The sequence below is a fragment of the Telmatherina bonti genome (genome assembly GCF_933228915.1).
Source record: "Telmatherina bonti genome assembly, chromosome: 16".
NCBI lineage: Eukaryota > Metazoa > Chordata > Actinopteri > Atheriniformes > Telmatherinidae > Telmatherina > Telmatherina bonti.
In genome coordinates, this window is record NC_136614.1 from 32729853 (window position 1) to 32757001 (window position 27149).

The window sequence follows — 27149 nt, forward strand, 5'->3', positions numbered from 1 at the left end:
CTTGGACCTGGCTGTACACTAAGTGTCCAACTTGGGAAAGTAAAAATAACTTAAACTTATTTGATGCCATCTGCTGTGAATTTTTCTCCTCATGTCTTAAAAATATAAAAGAAAAAGGACATAAACACTTGTAATTTATAAGATAAAAAGAAAGGAAATAAAAACTAGAGTGGATGTGACTAAAAGAAATTACAGTTACACAAAAAAAGTTGCATTGACTTAAATAATAATATTACCATAAAATATTACCATTAAAAATACCATTACTAACATAAAAAGAATATGCCAGTAAGAAAAATTAAATACATATTTTAAAGGCTGTTTTATTTAAATGAGCAGTTTTCAGTAACATGTTTATACATTCTCATGCAAACATGATGGCGTTTTAAGCTTTTTCAGCTGTTGAATATCAATAACCGTTGTGATTGTTAGTGATTCAGAAAAGGCCATTCCAGCGTAAATGTTTGCATTTTTAACCTTCAGTGTAACCATAGTTACGTTCCACCATTTAGTTTATCTAAAAGGCTTAAATTCCTCTTAAAGAAGAAATAAACAGAAACATCTCAGCTTGACCTGAACATTTGGGAATATGTGTTTAGAATGAAAATGTCCCCACAACGTCTTCCTTTTGGCAATCCAAGTAAATTAACATGTAAAAGTCAACTTCTGCCTGCTGTTTGTGTGCACTTTTCATCATTTATTCATTTTCTTTATCTGCCTTTTTTTTCCTAGTCAGAGTCACTCTTACATGTTTTTGGACTGCGGGAGGAATCTGGAAATCTCTGTTCAGCCCATTTCAGCCCAGTTAACCAGTTAGATGCTTAGCACAGTTCCTGTTTTCAAGGATAACATACAGTCAGGTCCATAAATATTTGGACATTGACACAATACTCATCTTTTGGGAACTGTACAGCAACACAATGGATTTGAAAGTAAATGAAAATGTGTTAAACTGGAGACTTAAAACCTTAATTTAAGGGTATTTACTTTCAAATCAGGTGAATTACAACAGTTTCCATTTGTACTTGCATACATTACCCATGTATGCCAGTTTATGGCTGCCAATGGAACTAATTCCCTTATACTGGATGGTGCTCCGCAGTGCAGATGAACAGTGACACGAAGCATTCTGCAAAAGCAACCAGAGGAAGGGTACTTCCAATCACCTGACTTGAAACTGATTACACATGTATTTCACTTGATAAAGACTAAGCTGAAGGGAAAACTGTGGTGATTCCTGTTTCCTGGTGGGCGCGGTCAGCTGACAACTGGAGGCACAGCTGATCCACATCTCAGCAATCAACGAACCACCTATTTAAGACCAGCTCTGCCTGCTATCCAGCGCCAGATTGTTGATTGCCCTGCGGTAAAACAGCTCTCGGCCTCAGCGCACGTTGCTTATGCTTGACCCTGATTGTAACCTGTCCTGTCTTCCTCCTGCTAGAGAAAGCCTGTCTGTCTGCCTGCCTGTTCGTTCGCTTGCTCCCCTGCCTGCCTTCCTCCTGATGCCCGCCAGTCTGCCAGTCTCTGAAAGCTTCGTTGGAAGAATTCACAGGAATCTGTGGAAAATCAATAAACCTCTCTCTGTACTCAAAGTGTCCGCTTTTTGGATCCTACTAGCCCCTCACCTACAACAGAACAATCTGGCCACTGAATGGATCCGACGGACGTGAACCCGGAAACCACCGCTGACAGCCTTCGGCGCACCATTTCAGGTCAGAATGCACGTCTCGCTCGACATGAGCAAATGATGCTAACCCTGGATCAGAAGTATCATGCAATCCTCTCTCAGCTAACCCAGCTTACTACACACGTCGCCGGCTTGGGCCGTCCTGCACCGACTCAGCCGCCTGCTCCTGATCCGCCCGCTCACCAACCTGACTCAGCACACCCCGTAAGAGAGACGCATATTCCAGATCCCAAACCATATGCTGGTGATTTAGGCAAATGTAGAGGATTCTTGCTTCAATGTTCACTGGTATTCGATCAGAAACCATTCACCTACGCCACGGATCGATCTAAGATTTCTTTTGTGATCGGACTCCTTGAAGGGAGAGCTCTGGATTGGGCTGAAGCAGCCTATGAACAACAGGGTTTCAGGCAGCAGTCATTTTCATCATTTGTCCATGAGATGAAGAAGGTTTTTGATCATCCTGTAAGAGGCAGAGTGTCTGCTACACGTCTCCTCAGCCTTCGTCAAGGAGGTACGAGTGTGGCTAACTTTGCTATTGATTTCAGGACAGCCGCCGCAGATTCTGGGTGGAATGAGGACGCTCTCCGTGACGTTTTTGCTAACAGTCTGAACAGCCGGTTGAAGGATGAACTAGCAACCCGTGACACGCCTGAGTCCCTGGAGGGACTAATTTCCCTCGCCATCCGGGTGGACAACCGACTGCGGGAGAGGGACCGGGAACGGAGATCCCAATCTCGTGACAAGCAGGAGTATTCCTCTAGAGCCATATTATCCTTCCCTCACACAGCCACTCCCTCAGAGGAGCCTATGCAGCTGGGAAGAGCGCACGTTTCCCCAGAGGAGCGGCAGAGGAGAAGGACCTCTGGTGACCGTTACTACTGTGGACTACCTGGACATCGTATTTCTTTCTGTCCCAACCGATCAAAAGACCAGGGTCGTCAGCAGCAGTGGGGGTACTGACGACCACATCCTCTGAGGTACTTCCCCACACTAAAACTCTCATCCCAGCAGTCCTGTTCAGCGATAATGTCCCCCATTCTGTTGATGCCTTGGTTGACTCTGGTGCAGAGGCTAATTTTTTGGATAGATCCTTAGCTAGCTCACTACATATTGGCTTGGAGACCCTCTCATCCCCCATATCTGCGCAGGCCCTGGATGGCAGTCTTCTTTACACCATCACACTGCAATCCCTTCCTATAAAAATGATTGTTTCGGGTAATCATCAAGAACTTATCTCGTTTTACATCGTCGACTCACCTAAATCCCCTCTGGTTTTAGGCCACCCTTGGCTGGCTCAGCACAACCCCCACCTGGACTGGCAGACCGGGAGGATTGTTAACTGGAGTTCCTTCTGTCATGCCACCTGCCTTCTTTCAGCTGTTCCTGCTACCCTTGTTTCCAGCCGCCAACCTGTTCCCCTTGACCTGTCCACCGTTCCCCCAGTCTATCATGACTTAAGGGAGGTCTTTAGCAAGGACAACGCTTCAGCTCTTCCCCCACATAGACCTTATGACTGTTCCATTGATCTGCTCTCGGGGGCGCCATTACCAACCTGCCGTCTATATAACATCTCCCGACCAGAGACTGAGGCTATGGAGAAATATATCTCAGATTCTCTCGCGGCAGGACTAATCAGGCCCTCTTCATCACCCGTAGGGGCTGGATTTTTCTTCGTCTCGAAGAAGGATGGTTCACTCAGGCCTTGTATAGATTATCGTGGCTTAAACGCTATCACTGTGAAGAATAAGTACCCTTTACCTCTGCTTGACTCTGTATTCAACTCCCTTCATGGCGCCACAATCTTCACTAAATTGGACCTCCGCAATGCATATCATTTGGTGAGAATAAAGGAGGGTGATGAATGGAAGACTGCTTTCAGAACCCCTCTCGGCCACTTCGAATATCTGGTCATGCCTTTTGGATTATGTAACGCTCCTGCAGTATTTCAGACCATGGTTAACAACGTACTAAGAGACCTTTTTAACCGTTTTGTGTTTGTTTATTTGGATGACATCCTCATTTTCTCCCGGACTCTCTCGGAACATGAGCGACATGTCAAACAGGTACTTCAGAGACTGATGGAAAACCGCTTATTAAAGGCAGAAAAGTGTGACTTTCATAAAGATACCATCTCATTTCTGGGCTATATCTTTGAGCGTGGACAGGTCAGAGCTGACCCTGAGAAGATCAAGGCTGTTGTGGAGTGGCCGACGCCTACCTCTGTAAAACAACTGCAGCGCTTTCTGGGTTTTGCGAACTTTTATCGACGCTTTATCCGCAACTTCAGCCGTACAGCTCTCCCCCTAACACGTCTCACTTCCCCATCAGTTCCCTTTTTCTGGTCAGACGCAGCAGCCCAAGCTTTCGACAAACTTAAGGAACTGTTCACCTCAGCTCCAGTTCTTCTCCATCCGGACCTGAACCGCCAATTTGTAGTGGAGGTGGATGCCTCGGACACCAGGGTAGGAGCCGTGTTGTCCCAGAGATCTCCTGAGACCCAGAAATTACACCCCTGTGCCTACTTTTCCCGACGTCTTACTCCTGCGGAACACAATTATCATGTTGGGGACTGAGAACTCCTTGCCATCAAGCTGGCTCTAGAGCAATGGCGGCACTGGCTGGAAGGATCCAGAGTTCCATTCCTCATTTGGACCGATCAGAGGAACCTGGAGTATTTGCAGTCGGCTAAACAATTGAATCCCCGCCAAGCCCGTTGGTCTCTATTTTTCAACCGGTTCCATTTCACACTGTCATACAGACCAGGCTCCAAGAACCAGAAACCCAATTCCCTGTCCCGTCAGTTTGCCCCTGAAACCACCACCTCCGTAGAAGACACCATCCTGCCAGCCTCCTGCATCGTGGCTGCAGTCTCATGGGAGGTCGAGAACCAAGTCTTAGCTGATCAGCAACATCAGCCTGACCCGGGTACTGGTCCCCCGGATCGACTGTTTGTTCCCGACACCGCCCGATCCCTGGTTCTCCAGTGGGGTCACTCCTCCCGTTTGGCTTGTCATCCTGGTTCTTCACGCACTCTCTCCCTTATCAGACGCAGGTTTTGGTGGCCAACCATGGAGAAGGATGCGCAGGAGTTCGTGGCTGCCTGTACCACTTGTGCTAGGAGTAAGGCCTTGCATCGACCCCCAGCTGGTCTTCTACGTCCTCTGCCTGTCCCTAGCAGACCCTGGTCGCACATTGCAGTGGATTTTGTTACCGGCCTACCTGTTTCAAAAGGTAAAGACACCATCCTGACTATAGTGGACCGTTTTTCCAAGGCTGTGCATTTCGTCGCTCTTCCCAAGCTCCCCTCAGCCAAGGAAACTGCCGACCTGTTAGTGCACCATGTCTTCCGACTCCATGGATTGCCCACTGACATAGTATCTGACCGGGGACCCCAGTTCACTTCCCAGGTGTGGAAGGCTTTTTGTCTATCCATCGGTGCCACGGTCAGTTTGTCCTCCGGTTTCCACCCCCAGACTAACGGTCAAGCCGAGAGAGCCAACCAGGACCTGGAGACCGTCCTTCGTTGTGTGGCTGAATCCAACCCGTCATCATGGAGCGACCATCTGGACTGGGTTGAGTACTCACACAACTCCCTCACATCCTCAGCTTCTGGTTTATCTCCTTTTGAAGGCTCTCTTGGGTACCAGCCGCCCCTGTTCCCTGTCCAAGAGGTTGAAGTAGCTGTTCCATCAGTTCAGTACCACATCCGCCGTTGTCGTCGGGCCTGGAGGACGACTCGGACTGCTCTGCTTCGGGCTGGGGAACGGAGTCGACGCCAGGCCGATCGCCATCGCACAGCTGAGCCCAAATATGCTCCTGGTCAGAAGGTCTGGTTATCTTCAAAGAACATTCCCTTGCGCACTGACGCCAAGAAGTTGGCTCCCCGCTACCTGGGACCCTTTGAGATCCAGCGGGTCATCAATCCCACGGTGGTTCGCCTGCAGCTCCCCCGATCTATGCGGATTCATCCCTCCTTCCACGTCTCCCAGTTAAAACCTGTCTTCCAGTCCTCTGGTCCCTCCTTCCAGGCCCCCTCCTCCCGCCCGGCTTGTGGCTGGTCGCCCGGCGTACACCGTCCGGCGTCTTCTGGATGTGCGCCGTCGCGGCCGGGGCTTCCAGTTTCTGGTGGACTGGGAGGGTTATGGTCCTGAGGAGCGGGCCTGGGTCCCCCGCTCTTTCATCCTTGGTGCTATAATTTGACTATTAAAAGATAATCAGATCATTTTCATGCATTTTTTCCGTCATTGAGTTTTTTTACTCAGCCTGTGGCTTATTTATACTACCTTATACTCCATTCAGTATCCATTAATTTATGCAAACAAAAACATTTTTTACCACTATTTATGCCAAATAAATCTAACACATATCAAACATATTTTTCGTATTGTCTTAAAACTTTTCCCTGGAATTTACAGGAAAATTGCATTTGTGATTAGTAACCACAAGCAACTACGTCTTTTCTCCTCCTCTGAAACGGAGATGCTGTCACATGTTTTTAGTATTAATATTAACTAAATTAATTAAAGATTAATATTAAAGATTAATATTAACATCTTTCATATGGACTAAGTCTTGTCCAGGTCTTGTCTGTTCTAATGTCCATTAAAACCAAACGGTAGCCTGAAACCTGATGAGAACGTCTCATGATCTGTAACAGCAGCTACATGCTAGCTGCTAGCTTACGGATTTCGCTGGTGTTTGCTATTTGCACTTCAGGGGACTAGAAGTTTGTCCCCTGTCCAGGTGGCACGTGACTTTTAGTTTTTTACCCTTCACACTTTACAGCTGCGTTTCTGTCATTTAATCAAATATAATTGTTTTTGAACCGTTACCATCTTGTACTTAAATATTTTCTCACCACACAGTTTCAACAAATGTGCACCATCTTTTCACATATAACAAAATAACTCCAATCTCACTGTAGCAAAGTAAGTCTGTCCCTCGTTCTGAACCATCCTTTCATAATTTCATTTAATCGCAACCCACCTAACTTGTCTAACTTAGACTGGAAACTGGTTGCTAACGTAGCTTGCCAGCTTTAACGCTAGATGTTTTCAGCATCTTATTTCTTCTGCAGTTGCCGACACTAGCAGGAGTTACCAGAGATATTACCGAAATTTCCTGTGCAAAAAGCTGACTCATGATCAGTGTGTGGCTTTTCTGAGCCCGCTTACCCTCTGTCATCCAAATAGACTTTTTTTTATAGAGAATAGTTTTTTTTTTGTTTTTTTTTTACAAACATTCCCCCACATGAAACTGTTTTCCATCAAAGTTTATGAAAAGCATTAAAAAAAACAAAAAAAAAACAGACGTGTTTCTGAAGGAAGCTTGAGGTTTGAAAAACAGCATTTAGAGGTGTATCTACACCTGCATTTTTTTTACTTTTCATTGGCAAAAGGCCAGAAATTGTCATTATGTTTGACAAGTAAAGACTTTAACTGTCTGCTCTGTATGGACTCTGGAGTTAACACACATCAGCAGGAGATTTTGACCTGCGTATGCCCTGCATGCTGCAGACACAGTCAAAGTTAAGTCAACAAAGAATGTGTGTGTACTGAACAGAGCTGGGTAATGAGCCCATGTGTTTCCCCTGCAGCTACTTGTCCAGGCTAACAATAAATGTTTTGAAACCAGGCTGTTGTCCTCTTTTGCCTTGTGATGTGAAAAACGGCATCAAATAGTTGCATAGTTCTGTTCTAAATGTCATGGTATACGAGTGACGTGCATAAGTCAGTTCAGTCTAAGTCAAACTGATTTATAGGAGCTACAAAGACTGGATCAAACAACGTGATTGGGCTAACATTTAGCCAGAGGTAAAAACCAAAGAAAGTAGTTCTTTTGATTGAGTATTTAGAGAACTCATTCAGCTCTGATAAAAGTTCTACTTGCAACTTATTTTAATCTTCTTCACCTGAAAAGCCTGTAAAGATGGACTGTTCAGCAGTCTATGGAGATTTTCAACACTAGAAACCACTGAACATCTGATGTGATGCCAAAGCAAGTCTTTCTGAAATGAGCCTCTCAAACTGCGATAGTTTTACGGAAATAAATGTTTTCTACCTGAAAATAGGTGAAAGGCATAGCGATAGTCCAGCGATACCATCCTACCAGTAAAAACATGCTATTTGTTTTCACTTCTCAGTGTTTTATGCAATAAAATTGCATGTAAAGCGCAGCAACAGTGTATTACTTGATAATGGCAGCCTATCATTGATGTCATTCCAGCAGCGGATTTAGGACTGAAGAAGATCCAGGGCTTAGCCCAGACGTGCGATGGATTGTTTGTGCAAAAAGTTGGTGCTTTTTGAAAATGATACGGCATCTCAGCTTTCAAATTATGTCAGTCTTAAAGCAGAAGTAACAGAGAAGTAGCAGAGAATAAATCATGCTCAGCACGTAGGTCTGAACCACGGTTTGTGGGTGATTTACTAAGAGTGATTGCGAAAAGGGCAGCAGGTGCAAACTTGTTTGAGACTCTTAAAATGAGGGTTTCATGTGTGACGTGATTTGCAGCGTGGCGAGTTTGGAGAGAAAACGTGACCTACAGCAAAAAAACCTGACTGAGACAAATAAACGCTGTATGGTAGCAAATTTATGAAAAAGGTAATGCTATCGGTAAAACGATGCGAACAGGGGATGAAGTAAGAAGACGTTTAAAGTAGGGCCCGACCGATATGGATTTTTTTATGTCAATACCGATATAAAGACTTTAGAGCAGGCCGATAGCTGATATAATGGCCGATAAATCCATCCACCAGAAAAAAAAAAAAATCAAAAATATTACTCAAAGTTAAAACACTACATTCTAAGCTCATTCTTAAACTCATGTCTATCATGAACTATCTGAATTATTTACTGATTTTAAAAAATGTAAATACGGTTTTCTTATTCCACAGTGCCTACACACCATCACTGTTTTATCAGCTGACCCTTACTTCATCATCGTATCTCACAGGGAAACCAAAGTGTTCCCACACAGGGGATTTGAATGAACTGAGGCGTTCAAGTTCCTCCGCTCGCCATGACCACGCTGCACTTGTGTGGAACGATTATGCACACAGCTTTCTTTTTTTTTTTTTTTTCGTATCAATCCGCGGATCACGTGTGTGCCGAACCGTAGATACTGATCCGAACGGATCGCGGATCGATGATGATCCGTTGCACCACTAATAATAATAAGTATTCAGAAGTTGTGCAAATGGCACGCAGTCACCAACTTTCACACACGTTCACGAGGCTAAACACAAAACACTGCCTTCCTTGCTGCAGCGCGGCCACGAGGCACGCAATGACAAGTTTGTAGAGAATGTAAGAGGGAAAACACAACTGTGTTTGTTTATTTAACATTTCAACTTACCAGTGACAAAATATAAAATGCTCGTGAGCAGACATGACTTGACTAGCCTCAGCAGCTATGTGTTTCACCGTCCAGTTTGCTCTGTCTCGGCTTCCATGGTAGGCAGCCATGAGCAAGGATGACCCCGCCCCCGTTACTTATGGGCTCCGTCTGCTGGATAGGTAACCCAAATTACATTTTAACTACGTTTAACATATGACAAAAATAAATCAATAAAAAATCGGCAATTTTTTACTGATAGCTGATATCACCATGTGCCCCCATATCGGCCGATAATATCGGTCCGGCTCAATTTGTTTAAAAACATTAGAAGGTGAACAAAAGAATTAATTAAGGCCTCATTTATTTTTACCAAGGGTTTCATAAACGGGCCCTTCTACAAGCCAGTAGTCTAAAAGCTAGGCGAACGCAAAACTTTTTTAAAATAAAAGCATCATGCACTGTCCCGATATCTTCTGCACATGGTCGCAATCATTTGTACGTATTATTCTATGAAATCTAAACCTAAAACCTGCAACAATCCGGTGACATATGGCATTTAGGATCTGGACAGCATATCTGGAGGATAGCTGCTGTAATATCTGTCATATGTCGGTAGGTAAGAGGGACTCCTCTTCAGAAGGAGTTCCTTCAGAAGTTCCAAAATGCTGGATAAGTCATATGTTGGAATGATTGTTTTCTCGTTCATCCCTGAAATATTCACACAAGGATGTAAAAGGCGTTCTCTGAGCTGAATTGAAGTTCGGTGGGCGGTTCCTACCGTCGCCATCTTGGCAGCGTCATGCGTGTCGTCGTGCCCAGAAACTACAAATGAGCAAAGAGGTGGAGCTGAGAGGGGGGCTGTGAGCGTCATGGTGGATGATTGACATGGAGCGAACTCCGAGCTTTCTGTAACTAAGAGCTAACCAAGCTAACCAACGATAACACAAGCTAACCAGCTAACAGAGGTAAGCGGGCTAAAGCTAAGTCACGTTGTTAACCAGCTAAAAACTGCGGTTGTTCTACGTTCTTCTGACTTGAAGCGGAATATTTGGGTGCCTGTCAATCAAAAGGACACGGCTCTAAATATGCTTCTTCGAGATTAAATTACTTTTAAATGGGCGAGTTAAAAAAAATTCACTCCCCCCACAGTTGTCATGAAGGTAAACCTGACCTAATAAACCGAAAATGGATTTTTGAACCAGGCTGTAAACATGTTTATTTCTGCTGTGAACTTTTTAACATGGGAGTCTATGGGGATTTGCTATGTTTTGGAGCCCCTAGTGGATGAATAGGGTACTGCAGTTTTATGCACTTCCGCATAATCTTCACTTTTAACCAATGCAAGTTGCCGCTTTAGTTAGACACACAGACTCTTTGCATGTTCTTTTGAAACGTGTTACATGTAGACACAGTTTGTATCAGCACATTGATCTCACGTTTGATAGATCACATTGCAGCTGCTAAATTAATATTTACAATTTTTCCTCCCAACACACAGAATGTGTGAACGCTTCATACTGCATATTCATTGCAGCAGATGTACTAACTGGATGCAGATGCTGTATTGTACACATTTGAAAGGTTAAACCCTCAGTCAGGCTGTTAGTAAATCAGTTTGTACTTTTTTTTTTGCATGTGCAGTGAGTTTGCACACGTATTAGTACACGCAGACCTTAAGTAGACCTGGGCTTCAGAGGTGTAATCCTGACTAGTGTAATCAATTTGTAAGTTTTCTAAGGATACAGTGAGTTATTTTAATATATCCATACTAAATTAGATTATTCAAACAATACAATACAATGTTTGTCATGTAAGAATAAAAAGCTAGTGAGAGTAAATTAAAGAAGGAAAATGGACATTATGACACTGACTGAAAGCTTAATTTGTCTGGAAGAGCGTAAACAAGACCTGAAACACAGTCACTGTATGAATATTATTCTGTGTGTTCCTCTGTTATACCTGAAGATTTTAGCTGATCCATCACAAAGTGTTTCATAATCCATTTGAGAAATGACTGGAAGAGAATTAGCTGGAACATTAATGATCAGCTACAGATTATTGACAAGGACATGGTGGCTTTATTTGAGAAAAATGTGAGGTGGGTGTTTGCAAAGCTTTGGAGGTTGTTGACCCTCATTTTGTTGCGGCTTAGGGACACATGGATGTTCCTCTGTTACGTCCATTCCTAAAGAGCTTGGCCGTCCTGAAGCATGTGGATGACAGATGTATGTGTAGTTGTTTTGCATATTAATCACGTTCATGAGAGGCATAAAGCATCTACCAGCAACGGCAGCAGCTGTTGTTGTGAATAAGTAAAAGTGTAGTTAATGCTGTTAAAGCTGTGAACAAGTCTGCAAAGCGTGTGTGTGTGTGTGTGTGTGTAAATCACCCGCTGGGTTCTTGGTGATTCCAAGAAACAATGTGCGTCCTCAGGCAGCTGAAGGTTTGGTGAAGCACATGGCCCGAGTTGTTTCCAGCTCTCCAGGAAGAGGGCTCACTCTGCGAACATCAGCCCCCGTCGAGTCAGAGATGAGCCGTAATTCTGCCGTTAAGGACATAAATCCCATCAAGATTATTTAACAACAGTAACACACACATTTTCTCAGTCAGCTTGGTAAATTTCAAGGATTTTTATGTGTTTTTGTCTCAACAATCTTTTCCTTATCTGTGATCATCTGCTCTGCAGGAATGAAGAACTGAGACGTCATTGATTGATTGTTATGTGTCCATGATGCACTCCCAGCGACTTTCCACGAAGCCGCTCTGCACCTTTCCTGCTTCTGGCACTGATTGGAGAACACTTTGCTAGCGACAGAGAAGTTTATGCACCGATAATAATTAGCATGGTCTTGTTTGCAACTCGGTTTTTCACTGATTTGGTCTTGCATGGTTCTTGCTCGTGGAGCTGTCACATGGATTCCCACATTTTATCCTCCGAATCAGAATACTAGGAAAGAAGAAAAAGGCCTTTTGTTAGCAGAGCTACGAGACACGGGGAGGGATTTGTCTGCCTGTTATGTTTTATGTCTAGTTAACTGTCAGCTCAGCAGCCTGGGCCCTGAGCTTATGGAGCTCATACCTGTAGCAGATGCAGCCACATAGTTTTCCTTTATGCTTCTTACTCTGTAAGGTTACTGAATGTTGTGCAATCCAGCTAAAATTTGGGATATTTAAGAAGTAAAAATGGAATTCTCCAATTACTTCATTTACTGCAATTTTAGAGGAAGATAATTCATTTTATTTTCAAAGCTGCCATCTGAATGTGAGTTAAGCCCACAGTTTAGCTCAGGCTGCTGCTGGTGGAATGGTGTGGGGTTATTTTCTTGTCCCACGTTGGTCCCCTTAGTACCAACATGACATGGTTCAACCAGCCCAGCCTACCTGAGTCCTGCTGCTGACCATGTCCATCCCTTTCTGAGCACAGTGTAGCATCTTCTGATGGAAACTTCCAGCAGGATGATGCACCATGTCACAAAGCTCACATCATCTCCACCATGACGATGAGTTCACTGTCCTCCAACGGCTCCACAGTCACCAGATCTCAGTCCAGCAGAGCAGCTTTGGGATGTGGTGGAACGGGAGATTCTCATCATGATGTGCAGCAACTGTGTGATGCTTCATGTCAACATGGAGGAAATCTCTGAGGAACATTTGCACCTTGTTGGATCTATGACGGCAAGAATGAAGGCAGTTCTGAAAGGAAAGTGGGTCTAGGTCTGCCATCAGGTACTGGCAGAGTGGACCTGATAAAAACTAAAACTCAGGTTTTTATTTGTAATAATCAACAGCCTTGCATGATGACAACAAAACAAAAATAACTGTTTGCAAAATATACATAATCATAAGTTTAAAACCAGAACTTGCATGTTCCTAATTCTGAATAACAGTTAAATCCACTAAAAACAAATAAAAAATGTAAACACCTCAGTTTGAAGGAAAATGACAAGTCAGAATTAAACTTAATTCCAAAGTAAGTGTCTAGTTTATTTCCATTTTAATTATGAACTGATTAATTCTTCAATTAGGTAAACATTCATTCTGATCCAAATTAATTCCTGTCATTCTGCATGTGCTCGTCACCTTGTCCCGTCCCGATGACACACACACACACACACACACACACACACACACACACACACACACACACACACACACACACACACACACACACACACACACACACACACACACACACACACACACACTTATCTCCCTTTCCTCCTCAGCTGCTGGGAAAAGTGAAGCAGTATGCTGATGCTGAGCAACTTATTCAAAAATATGATCAAAATTAAAGTGAAAATGGTTATTATTATGTTGTTTTCCGTGTTATATACAAAAGGAGACGCAGGAAGTGGATCTTGTTTCCTTCCGGTAAACGTAAATATGTCGCGTCCACCCCCGTCCAACCAGATCCCTTCTCAACCCACCGATCTAAAGCTGAATTAAGTAAACACAAATAAATGTGTTTTCCATGTTAACCTCAGTTCAGAATTACTTGTTTCTTTGTAAACCTAAAGAATACTTTAATTCAGAATTATTTAATTACAAATTAATAATTAATGTCAGTGACTATATTTATAATTACAAAAAAAAACGATTAACCTAATTTAAAATATCAGATTATTTGCACCTTTGAAAGACGGTTGGTTCTTTTTAACACACAAGAGATTCTCATTCACCAATCAAAGAAAGAAAATGAACATATACCAGAGTCAGACAGAGGATTTCCATAAAACAACACATTCAAGAAGATTCATAAGAAGATGTGATGGGAGGAGGCTGAAGGAGCCCACATGTAGCCTTCCTGATTTGCTCCCATCGCTCTGATCATCACTGCATCTGCAACAATCTCCAGATAGCATCACCTCTTCACTTATCCTGGTTAATGTCTACTTACAGCTCAGGGAATATGTTCTATCACTAAACTAGCCTGGACGCACATTAATAAAGCTAAAATAGAACAACTTTTTATCATTGGAGAATATTTAACATAACAAAAGCTGACGGATCACAGCGCTGTTCTGTTGTTTTATGTCTTCTGGCTTTTTAGGTTTATTTTGTCTCTTAACTATAAGAAGCTAGTTTTATCTGAGCGTGCAGGCAGCACACGTGGGGTACAGATGATGTGCAAAACACCAAACATAAAGTGGAAATCCTGCTTTAGTAAGATTCCTGTTAACATGACCTTTTCCTTCAGGTTTGGTTGAACTAACTGCAGTTGAAATAAGACCTCGCTGTGCTGCGCTGGTTTTATTTTACAAGTTAGATCTGTGATTTAGTTTTTTTCATCTCAACACACTTTTTTTCTAAATTAATGCAACTAATTGTATTTCGGTTATAATCCGGTGAAAACGGTTTCATCAGGTTTCCCACTTCGGTCCAGTTGATAAGAACTGTGTTCACATCGAAATAATCCAAACATCTTGTGTTTATATGAAGTCCTTTGAGCTCTACGTCTGTGGAAAGATCCTGCAAGGAATCATGTTCATAAAAAACTGGCATAATGATTCTGAGTTTTAACCTTTTAAGTTTTCTTTTTCTTTGTTTGTCTGATCAAAGTAATTTTGTCTAAAAGTTACAGTAAAGTCTGGTAATAGCTTATTTAATGACTGTAATCAATGTTTAATAAAAAAAAACAAAAGGTTTTGAAATATAAATAAGATACTCTTTTCTTTTTTTTTTTCATTTCTCCTCACTGTTAATTAATCTTCAATTTTCATTTCCCTCCTATTTCCATTATCCATCCACTTCCCTCTTCTGTCTTTCCACACTTCCATCTCTCCAGTGACAGGAAAGCCATTTTTCGTTGTGTCGAGTTTCTCCCACCGCTGGATATTCGGCTGGGAAGGCTGCCGATTCTACGGCTGGGCCGGCTTCTTCTTTGGGTGCGGGAGCCTCATCACCATGACCGTGGTGAGCCTGGACCGGTACCTCAAGATCTGCCATATCCAATATGGTGAGTCAAAAACCTCCAGTTTCCTAAACCTCTGAATCTCACACTGATAAAACACTGTCACACAGACTGCTGGGTAATTACAGACATCTTTGGCTGAAGATCTGTTTGTGTCTGTTTGGTTTTCTGGCTGGATTATACTCCAGGCTATATTCCATATCAGTGGTTGGCAGATTTTTCCAGTCTTTTACTCTCAAAAGTTTGCACGTCATCCCAGAAGCAACGGGGAATAAATCAGGCTAGTTAGCTTAGCATGCAGACCTTATAAATTCTTATTTCAGAAATTTGTGAAAGCCGTTGTGAAGCTCCTGCGAGATACTAGAAATAATAATAATAAAAAGAAATAATGTGACTAGCTTCTCACCTAGTAGCTGCTGGGATGGCCTCCAGTCCCCCCATGACCCTGCATTGGTATACGCAGGTACAGAAAAAGATGGAGGATGGAAGATTGGATGTGTTAGTGTTAATTGCTGTTATTATTTGCAAGTAGCAGGCTGGATCCAGGAACGGATCACACAGCAGCTTTATTTAAGAGTCCAAAGTCCTTGGCAAAAAGAAGGCAAAAACCTCAGATAGTCAAAACTGACTGGGCCAGCAATCCTTTATATGCAAAAATCCAAATGATCTGGCAACAAGTGAATGCAGCCTGGCTCTTAAATAGGCTGAGCTGAGAGGTCGCAGGTGAGTGGCATCCCCCATCAACTGCAGGTGAGCACAATCTCCAATTAGCGCACCACTTTTGGATCTTTGAACAGAAGGAAAAAACATAAATATCATAAACATAATCCAACAGTTGCATATCTTTCAAAAGCTGAACACTTATGTTACATGCTGATTTGTTGTGGAAGGCTCAAATAACAGAACCTGGCAACTACGGAAGCCAGGAGCGGCCATAAGGTGATTTTATTTAAACATTTGCAAACAAAAAAGTTATCTCTGGATAATAGTTTCATTCATTTATTTATTCATTCATTCATTCATTCATTTTCCTAACCGCTTAATCCAATTCAGGGTCGCGGGGAAGCTGGAGTCTATCCCAGCTGGCTTTGGGCGAAAAGCAGGGTACACCCTGGACAGCTCACCAGTCCATCACAGGGCCAGGATAACAGTTTCATTATTTTTAAAAAATCTATGATTAAACAAAGATATCTTTCTCTGTTTAACTCCAGGTAAGTCATTACAAGGAAGTAAACAGAATACCACATGCTTGCCTCAACTTGTGGCAATTACCAATTAAATCAGGTGTTATCCATAAATTCTCAAGCTCACCTTGATAACTGCATGATCTTGAGAAATCAGCTACAAAGACTGGCTTAAAGAGTGAAAATGATCCGGGGCTTAGCTCAGATAAGTGAAGGGTTTGTGAGAAAGAAAAATGAATGCTTTTTAAAAAATTATTCTGCATCTCAAATTTCCAAATTTTACCACCTTAAAGGAGACAAAAGACACTGAATTACACTTATAAATTAATATGTTTTAATAAAACAAAATAGCGCAATCAATTAACATCAACAACATTGCTCAGTCAGAGGCTGATAGAAGTCCCGTCACATCACTGTTTCACACCTCACATCTGCTGAAAGCTATCCATCGATCTTCTACTGCTTATCTGGGGTTGGGTCGCGGGGGCAGCAGCCTAAGCAGGGAAGCCCAGACTTCCCTCTCCCCAGCCACATTTGCCAACTCTGTGGGGGGGATCCCAAGGCGTTCCCAGGCCAGCCGAGAGATATAATCCCTCCAGCGTGAAAGCAGAAAATATAAAACAAGAGGACGTTTCTGAATTTGACTATATCAATAATATATATAGAAACCAAAGAAAACTAAATGCATCTTGTCCTCTTCCCGGTGATCCAGGCTGCATCTCTGCTGTCTTTTCCTGCTCTGTCCTTGCTGCTCTTCCCTACATGTAGCCGATCTGCGTGACAAAATCAAAGTCCTCATGTTAAATCAACTGATTAGCTGATCGTCACCTCACCAGTCACAACTAAGTCAAGTCATCTCAGGATACCTGTCATATAGAACACCTGTGGATTCACAACTCTGAAACGTCCCATCTTGGAGGACAGGATGATGCAGCTCTACTTGGCTCAACCTGACCTGTATTAAAAAAAAGACAGTAAATCAATATTACTGTAGCGTATTATCATTAACGTTAACCTGTGATCCAATGTCGGAGCAACAGTGGGTGTTTTAATTATGAATTCGCTGTGTCCTTGGACAAGCTGACGATCTCGGGGCACCACCCAGCCCTAAATTTGTTATACAGTCAGGCAGGGAATACTGTAATATGACAATGATATTTGTCTAATAACAGATAACCGTCGGTCTCAAAATACGCTTACTATAAGTTCTCGTCAGAGGGAACAAATCACTTCCTTAAAGATCGATCACGCTGCCACGACTTCTTAAAATATAACACACTTTATTAAAAACCACACCGGTTAAAATCATCAGGCACAGATTAAATTAATAATGTAAACCAGAAACAGCGTTAGCAAGCATCAAATACTGAATTAGCCAAGATGAGAGAGAGAGAGTTAGAGCGAGTATGGAAGCTCGAGCTGAGTCAACAGCATAAATGTAAAATAAGATTATTAAAGGTAAAGTTATGTAAGCAGCTTACATAACTTACACAACTAGGAAGGTTGGAAAGATGGCAAGTCTAATGAAGTTAATTAAATATGTCAGGGTAGACTATCAGGCGGGTACCGGGGGAGTGGATTTAAAAAGGGCAGCTTCTGCTTACTAAGACACCAGCTGGATCGGAGACAGGGGAATAATGGGTCGGCCTTACTTCAGCGCCTTGGTGGTCGAGAACCTGAACCTTGGGTCCAATGGGCAAGGATTCAGTGTTCGTCCTGATACTTGTCCAAAGGGGACCTCTGCAGACGTCTGAAGCTGGACCCAACTCTGATTAGAATCCACGGGTCACAGGTGCCGGCAAAGTCCTGGGATCAGCTGGAGCAGTAACGTTCGGGTCGTCCGTGCGTTACTGGTCACAGTCTTTGTGGCCGGGAGAGCAGCCTCGATGGCGTGTCAGAAGCAAAAATTGTTCAGCCAGAATTGGTAGAGTTTTCTGGTGTTAAGCAGTCGAGCGAGCTTAATAAAAACGAACACGACGCCAGACGGACAAAAACACGACTAAAGAAAACATCAAACGAGAACGAAAAGAAAACAAAACAAGAGAAAAAGTAAGACCAGAGAAGAACAAAACAAGACGACAAAACAAGAGAAAAACAAAAGAAAACAAGAGAGAAAAAAAACAAGAGCGGAAAAAACGAAGAAGAAGAAGTAAGAGAGGGAGTTCCGGGAAGACCCAGAGTTAAATTTGCCGGCGCTCTGGGGTGGACTTTAGATTATCCAATCAGAGCGCAGGGGTCAGGACATGGGGTCTGAAGGTTTGGTCAAAATACTAAGTTCTTGGGGAATTAAACTTAACATTTTTCCAACCTCAAAACATGTCTATAAAATCCATTTATAGATGAGAAGAAGTATGAATGATCCTTATGAATCTTAAAACAGTTTTGCTGCTGTCAAAAGGGGAAAAGGTTTGTTAACAGGTACAAGACATTTCATCAAGACATTTCAATACACTTCAACGGTGATTTTCACTTTCCACGGACCTGGTGGGTCAAGAAATCATTTCCACACAACAAGTTCTTACTTTAAGTCAGAGTCGTTAATAACAACAGCATATAATGTTAATCACAGTGTATTTAATCAGCCTGAAATGCATATCTCAACCTGTTTGAGGGTGTCTGCTAGATGGCGCCATTGCTCTATCCAAGAAATCACAGAAATTAGCTAACTTGCTAACTTCTGTGGATTTCACATCTGAAAAACGGTTAAAGTCTTGGATTAATTGAGAAAGGAAGGATAGTCCATTTATCCAGGTGTGCTGAGGATACATCCAGTATTTTATACAGTTTAGAATTCAGAGCTTAAAGGTTCTGCTCTGGAATTTGGTCTTTGTGTGCTGTGGATACAAAGGGACCTCCTGAGGTGATGGACAACGGGCTCTTACCAGGGTCCAACTTCAAAAGGGTGCCACAGTCTGTCTGTGTAGACATTTCCAACCAGGAACAAGATAAAACCGGCAGGGTTCCTGGTTTAAAGTGGAGGTCTGTCTACCTGGATTAAGATGGATCTGATTTTTAGGGCTTCCATTGAGCTCTGTTTTGGAGATGTGTGGATGGACTTCCTCAGATAAGAACTTCCTGAGTTCTTATCTGATTCGGGGGTTAACTCGGCCTTGGGAGGTTGCTACATTACTATACTAGTTTGCATGGATTATTCCTATGTAACAACACACTTAGCATTATCTTTGCCACTGTCTTCGTACCACATCTTTACTGACAGTAAGTAAACACTTAACAAACCAGCAAAGTAACATCAAACACTTTGTAAATAAGATTGTAGAACCTAAATTATACTCTTTCCTGAACTGTTTCATCACAGCTGGTATTGATATTGTTCTATTGCGGTACTTTTTATTAAAAAAAACGTCCTAATAGTCATGTTTATTTCAGTCTAATAATGCATGCAGCTCAGATAAGCACAGCATGCAGGCTGCTAAAGTGCTTCTTTAAGAGAGGTCCTCCCCCCAGTAACTCGGGCTTAGACCAGTTTGGTAGATTTACATCGACCAAACTCCAGCCTGTTTGTAGCTAAGAGCTACTTGAGCTAACTCATAGCTAACAGGGGCTAATCTGATAACAAAGGTAGGAGGACTAAAGCTAAGTCATGCTGTTAGCCGGCTAAAAGCTGCGGTTGTGCTAGACTCTGCCTTCTTGCGGCGGGATAGTGGATGAGGGGGGAACTGTAGTTTTTGGCACTCGCACCAGACCTCACTTTTAATCAGAGATGTTGATTGGATGGGACGTTAGCGTCAGCCCGGATTGGCTGCCTTTGAGTAAAAACCTTCTCTAACTTGTTGTTTTAGCTAGCCCTTGTCCTGCTTCTTTCTTTCCTTCCTCTTTTGTGCGCCATTTTTTGTGTTCCTTCTGGAATACCTGCCGCTCGGCATGATCTTTCCGGCCCACCCACAAAAACAGGGGCTTGTGGGTAGCTAAGTCCTTTCCTCCCTTTTTCTTCCTTCATGGGCCCCTGATGACATCTGGCCACTGGTGCATCTGCATTGCTAATACTTTTGCCACTTGGAGCAATACAGCTGACATGCTACCAACAAAAGAAACTAAGAGGAAGAAGCCTTCTCTACTATCTACTGTTCTGCTCCTTTTTATGTGCCTTTGTGAAAATGCGCATTATCTCTTAAAACGATCTCACATCTTCCCCACCTTCAACATGTCCGATGTTGAAACTGTTGTCAGAAATTTGTGGTTAACGCTGAACTCTGCACTGCCCTCTAGTGGGTGTTTTGCAGAACAACCATGCCAACCTAAAGGACTGTGGGAGTATGTGGACAGTGACACGTGACAAAGTTTGAGACAGATGCACGGGTACGTGGACATAAAGGAGCGTAAACGAAGCGTTTTGCTGCTCAGGCAGGGAAGTTTGACTTGATGCAAATACAATGGGTTGAAGTTTAACATGTTTTTTTGTTTCAACATAAACCTTCATATAGTTTAATAATATTTCCTCATTTACAGGCACATGGCTGAAACGCCACCACACCTTCATATGCCTGGCCTTCGTATGGTTGTATGCAGCTTTCTGGGCCACAATGCCCCTCGTCGGCTGGGGGAACTATGCTCCGGAGCCCTTTGGGACTTCCTGCACTCTGGACTGGTGGCTTGCACAAGCCTCAGTGTCAGGCCAGAGCTTCGTCATGGCCATCTTGTTCTTCTGTCTTGTCCTCCCTGCTGGGATTATTGTCTTCTCTTATGTCAAGATTATATTCAAGGTCAAGTCTTCTTCTAAGGAGATTTCCCACTACGATGCTCGCATCAAAAACAGCCACATCCTTGAGATGAAACTCACCAAGGTGAGTTGTATATTGGAGGTTCTAATGCAGTGCTTGTTGGCATCTTGTGTAAATATTGTTTTCTATTCTCTCTCAGGTGGCAATGCTGATCTGCACAGGCTTCTTGATAGCCTGGATTCCTTATGCAGTGGTATCGGTGGTGTCAGCATTCGGCGAGCCAGACTCAGTCCCCATCCCCGTGTCTGTTATACCTACATTGCTGGCCAAGTCTTCAGCGATGTACAACCCCATCATCTACCAGCTGGTGAACCTGAAAAACTCATGCTCATCCTGCTGTCTCAGAGTAATGAAGAAACGAACGCATTTTCGAAAGTCAAGGTAAATCCAGTCACCACATTTTCACACATTCAGCCATATTCATGAGGGCAGCCATTGCACTTCCAAGTTCTGTTCACCATCAACTCCTTCAGCCATCTCAACCTTTTTCTGTCTGAGTTACTGCTGCTTCTTTGTTGAACAATTCCCAAAAGTAAAAGTCTCATACTGATTCTTGTGCTGATTTCTTAAAATGCATCTGAATTTTGTATGAATTGGTCAGAACCAATAGGATCCTATATTGGTACTGAGCTCCAACACTCTCAAAAATAGAGGTACAATATAAGGACATTTCTGTACCTATAGGTACATTTTAAAGAAATGCTCTATCAAAAGTACAATACTTGTTTTATAAGAGACCAGAAGCACACCTTCAGAGTATGAAAAAGGGTTCAAAGTGACATAAAGTCCAAATTTGAACCATTTTAACCATAAGGGTACCTGAAGCATTGAAAAATGTTTGTCGTGACAAAAACTATTGTTAGCAGCAGTGTTATGATTTTCATAAAAATGTTTTTTAAAAAGTCGCCTCAGAAGAAATGTATTGTTAAGACCGGTTTAGACACACCCCCAGCGACAAGCATTTGTACCTTTTTTAGGTACAAGCTGGTACCTCTATTTTTGAGTGTGAATGCTGATGTCAGTCATGGGTCAGATTTTGGATTCAATCTACTGGTCTGTGTTCTCCATAACTCCATATATTGTCCAAGTATCAGCTATGAGTCAAATGAACCTTGCAAATGTTTTAAGGCCCTCCTGAGAGTTATTGCATCAATAAATCTCTTTACTGTTCATCCAAATGACTCAAAAAGAGTCATTTTTCTGTTTTCATTAAAGTAATCTCTCTGTGCTTTAAAAAGCATCCCTCCAGGATTCCCGCTCATGCTATGGGGGCCGGTAGGAGTCTTCGCTAATCATGAGTCGACCAAGTAATTCAGTTTGAGTTTAAAGGGTAGAGATGCAGAAAGTCCGTGACCTTAGTTCAAGTTGAAATAACTGAAAATCTGCACTTTTAGTCACGCAAATACAGCTTTCCATGTAAGTGGAGGCTGATTTAGATTTATTGTTGGGTCGTTGGGTTTGTTTTTCAGAACTTGCAAGTTAATCCTATACTTTAATCTTTTCAAGGACATCCTGACAATAAGGGTTTTCACAGCCAATCACAAGTCTCTGAAGGCAACTTTGATCACATCTTGATGTTTCTTAACCTGAACATTACATAACATGGTATGGGTTCACATCAACCTGTCCCAGCTTCCAAAGCCTTTAATGCAAGCTAATGTTGAAGAAATAAGGACTGCTCATATCATTTAAATCTGATGTTATTATTTAGACTATTACATGTTCAGGACACACTCAGGATTACTGAGTCAGAAACTAAGTAAAAATCTCTACATTTAATTAAAAATCTGAATAAGGATGTTCTTTGTGAGTGGAGCAGCTACAACTAAAAGCTTAGCGGTAGGATGTGTCAGTGTGACAGTATTGTTTTAGTCTTGTCTAGTCTCTGGAAAGCTTTGACGGAGGGAAAACTTTATGAGCACAAGGAAAGCTACAAATTGAGAGCTTTTTTCCAATTTGAAAAACAACGTGAGGTCCTGCTGGTAGTCTGCTGAGCCGTGAAAGACCAGCAGCCGGCAAAATGACCTGGCTGTGGTGTGAAAATAACATATTTGAAGTATTATGTAACAAAAAATACTGCAAGAGAGTCCGTGCACTGCGTCAATCTGATGTCCCCCAGGTGTCCAAACTCACAGAATATGCTGTCAGACAGCACCGTTCTGATTCCGGCCATCTAGGCCACAATATGACCAGTTTCACCAGAAACAAAATGGGAGTACTTTACTCTGCAGAGGTAATCATGGAAGTAAAATGGAAGATCATGCTGATTACGTTCTGACTCTTCTCCTTTTTGTTCGCTCTGTCCGTATCTGTAGAAGAAGGATGGACATGTAGCACTATGTCCAGCTGCTATTTTGTTTTCTTCTCATTGTATTCCCTCTCTTCTAAGCTGCACGATGTCCTGCTGGTGTAAAAGGACTTGCTCGCTGTAGCAGCTGGTAGCAGACTGACTGCTTCGTTTATCTTCTTTCCACCCAGAAACGTTAGGGATGCGCACGTCACGTGATCAGTGATGAAAGCTGAAAATGGTTTTACAGTTCCAGTGTTACGTTGTTGGTTTATTCACTGGTGTAGCATTATGTCCGTGTGTCCTTGTTGCTTGTATTATTTGTTATTTACCTTCCTGTAGGGGACGTGGAAACTGTCAGCTTGTTGAAGCTGAAGGTTGTTTTCTGTCAGCAGCTTGTTGTCTCATTTTACTCACTGTGTCTGTCTGTCTGTCTCTTCTTTGTTTCCCTTTTCTTTCCATTCGCCTTCTCTTCTTTGTCAGCGTTGTTGTGTAATTCAGCAATTATCAAAATAAATAACAATGGAAGTATCAAACGGAGCATTTCATCCCTTGGCAAAGCGAGTCTGTTCAGCATGAGGTCGTAGCCCGACCATCGCTCTGCCTGCTATCACTCAGGACAAGACCGGGTTGAAATAAATAAAGAAAAAAGCAAATGCAGCGCACATCCTGACTTTATGTTTGATGAAAAAAAATAATGCTACTGGTATCCAGTTTAAAAAAAACATTTAATTTCTTCAATGTGTAATTAGTGTCCAGCAGGATAAAAGCTTTGGCGTCAGTAACTGTGAACTGGATTTAACTGGAATAGGAAATGGACAATTTGATTAGTTCAGTCTCTTAAAACTGATCTCCAATAATTCCAAATGCCAAGGTGATTTCATGTCTGATTGTAAAATAACTCCATTAAACAAGGTGGAATGTACACAGCAGTGTTGCAATATGGGCGTTTACTTCGCCTCTAAAGCTCCTCCTCAGTCTGTTTGTTTTAAAGATCTATTGTTCAAATGAGAATACATGATTGGTTTGAAATGTTGCACATTCGTGGTCTGAACATCTCTGATCATCAGAATTCTGAAGCCTAGAATGTGGAAGTATGGTAAATGGACCTGGCGCTTTTCCAGTTATACTGACCAGTTAAAGTACTTTACACTACATGGCACATTCTCACACACACACACACACACACACACACACACACACACCTTGATTGGCACATCAAGGGGCGACTTGGGGCTCAGTGTCTTTCCCAAAAACACTTCAGCTTGTGTGTGTTGAACGTGTGGATAAATAACTGGGCTGTAAGGACTTTCATTTCCCGTCCATTCAGCTTCCTTCTCAATCTGTCACCAACAGGACAAACTTTAAACCAACGCTGCGGACGTACTCCTTTATATCACTCTTTTTTCAGGTTTTATTTATAACCAGGGTGGCAGATTCCGTCATCGATGTTTGACATGTGGAAGGATTTCAGGTCCTGATGAGCTTTAAATCCAACTTTTCTATTTGCTGACGGTGCTTCCCTCCGTGTTCCTGCAGGTTCTACACCATCTCTGGCTCAGTGAAGGACACAGCACCAGCCAAAGAGGCTCACATTGAGATGTGAGGCAGACAGTTTCAGATCATGTGACCTTCTTACCTCTTCTGCTTTGGAGAGTTTTTGCCTTGTTCCGTGCCCTCTGTGCCCTCACTTAACCAATCACACGCTGCCGCCTGGTTTTACCCCCCCCCCCCCCCCCCCAACGCTGGACATCTGTGTGTTTCCTGCAGCTTTCTGTCTCTTCATGTAACGAAACTCGTCCCAATGACAAGGTTTTTCTCCATCTGTGGACTCTTTACAGTGATTGCAAAGAAAAAAAGGTGAATTGTTGTGCATTTACTGACTTTTTTTTATTTTTAATATTGCAAAAATGATGTCTGGCAGAGTGCTGAAAAGCAAACTCAGCTGAAAGATGATGGCATGTATGACACCTAACCGCAGAGGTTCACGGCTAACGGCGAGTCACAAATTACAAATTATTTTTTAAATATAAATTGATTACATTTCCAGAAGTGTTTCTATAGCTAAGGTTCAAATCAATCAATCAAAACAGACACATGAACCACTTCTAGGTTACTGTCAGGGTGTAAGTTGTGCTTTCTAGCCTAGCTTATAGCCTTTCCATGGCAGATCCAGTCAGTGTTTCACGGCACTGGATCAGCTCATCTGATTGGCTGATAAATGGCAGATAGGAATGTTTTAATAGGCCGTGGCCTTCCATGGGGATCTTCATGATAAAGTTTGACTGAAGTAAACTGTGTAACATGTTAGAAGAAAACACAGGCGCGGGATGCGTGCACTTTACCTTGGAAGTGGGTATGAGTGCTCTGACGACAGCTCGCTGCTCGCTGCAGAGACCGAGGATGGAAATGGGCACAGGAAGATCTATGAATAGTTCAGGGAAAATTTTAAATGTATTTATTTTTTGCTGCTTTGTCTTTATTTTCAGCAGAAGAAACAAAAAACCTTCAGTGTTTATTTTCATGCAGCATAACAGATGAATGCGTACTTTCTGCGTTTTAAGGAGTAAAAAATATGATGCAATAACAGAGTTTGTAGTTTTAACAGCATGAAGAGTGGAAAACATGGCAGCTGATAGCTGCTTGTGAAGTGTAGGCTTTGCAGCATGTTTGTGACTCTCTGCAGCCTGCTGGTGAAATCCACATCAGTGAATGAGCCACGTTAAACAAGCGCTCCCTGGATGTAGCTACCATTATGTTCCCCTAAAGCTGAAGTTTCAAACAGGAGGCAAATCATTCAAATCGTTTCATTTAAAAGTCTGGATCTGAACTACATGGCCCTGAGTAGTTTCCATGGCAACCATATTCAATGGTTAGATGTAACATGAAAGTGACGGCTTGGCAAAGTAGCATTGTTTATGTTGCTACAACACAGTGTTGTGCTGAAAAACACCCTGCATCACGATATTCAACTGGATGCTCCTTTGAGACATACGATGCACCTAAACCTTCTTGCACATCATGCAACCCCCTGGTGATCTTTGTTCATGCTCTAACTGGTCAAAGTTCCTCTACCAGCATAAGTGGGACCATGTTAGGCTGAATATTGTATCATAAAAGAGGCTGAAAGCTTTTTAAAAGTCCAAATAGGTTATATCAACTTGTTAAAAAGAGGGTCATCAGATAGAAACCAATCAAAACTGCCAATCAGGCGGTAAAGATGTTGTAAGTTTAGCCTTCTGCAGGAGCCAAAATGCTTTAAGAGCCCAAATGTCCAGAAGGAAGTGCAGTTTTTACAGCTTGTTGTGCACTTTAAATCCCTGGACACATGTTCAACATGCAAACTACAAGGTGAAAAAGGTTAAAATGGTGAATTCGAAGGGCCTTGTTGCTGTAACGGGGCATCTCTTTAACCGGCAGCAGAATAAAGTTCTCTTCTTTCTGTTTGTGCACGGATCAAAAGAGCGAATATTTCAGATTGTCACAGCATGAAAGATGCAAATGTAATGATGACATTTACAGCAGTCAGGTCTTCTTCAGTCTAAAAAGTTATCCAACAACGGCAGGATAACTTTCTGTGGAAACAAAGCCATCAGTAACGGTGTAGTTCAAGGTGCAGGATACAATGAGCTGCTTCTGATCTGGTGGTCACCGAGGCAACATGAGAGGAACTTACGCTTGTTACCAGGCGGTTCCACTAGGAGGCGCATTAACTCCGACAGGATAGAGATGCTAGGTCTGTGAACTAAATGATAAATGCAATAACAACTGAGGAGGTTTGGTTAATTTTCAGATCACAGCAGAAACAAACAACCGTAGTAGTTTCTTTGTATGTCAGGCCAATATTCCACGTTGTTTCCCACCTTAGTTAGGAAACATTCTGCAGGACAGAAAGGAGCAAACTACAGGCGTAACTGATGCAGGAGATGGAAGAAACTGTGCATATTCAGGTTATGCATGGAGCATGAATGGACTTTTAATGTAAGGAACATCGGC

General features: G+C 42.5%; 1 protein-coding gene across 1 annotated transcript in view; it reads left to right on the forward strand.

Annotated features, from left to right (window-relative positions):
• opn5 (opsin 5) overlaps positions 1-24759 on the forward strand; it is a gene marked incomplete at its 3' end in the record, with an annotated part of 77727 nt that extends 52968 nt beyond the window's left edge. Inside the window, exons 4-7 of the mRNA XM_079254986.1 lie at positions 14818-14988; positions 20595-20929; positions 21006-21247; positions 24693-24759. Of these exons, the coding sequence (XP_079111112.1) occupies positions 14818-14988; positions 20595-20929; positions 21006-21247; positions 24693-24759 (815 nt within the window). The remainder of the gene's footprint in view (positions 1-14817; positions 14989-20594; positions 20930-21005; positions 21248-24692) is intronic.
• Positions 24760-27149: the final 2390 nt, after the last annotated feature.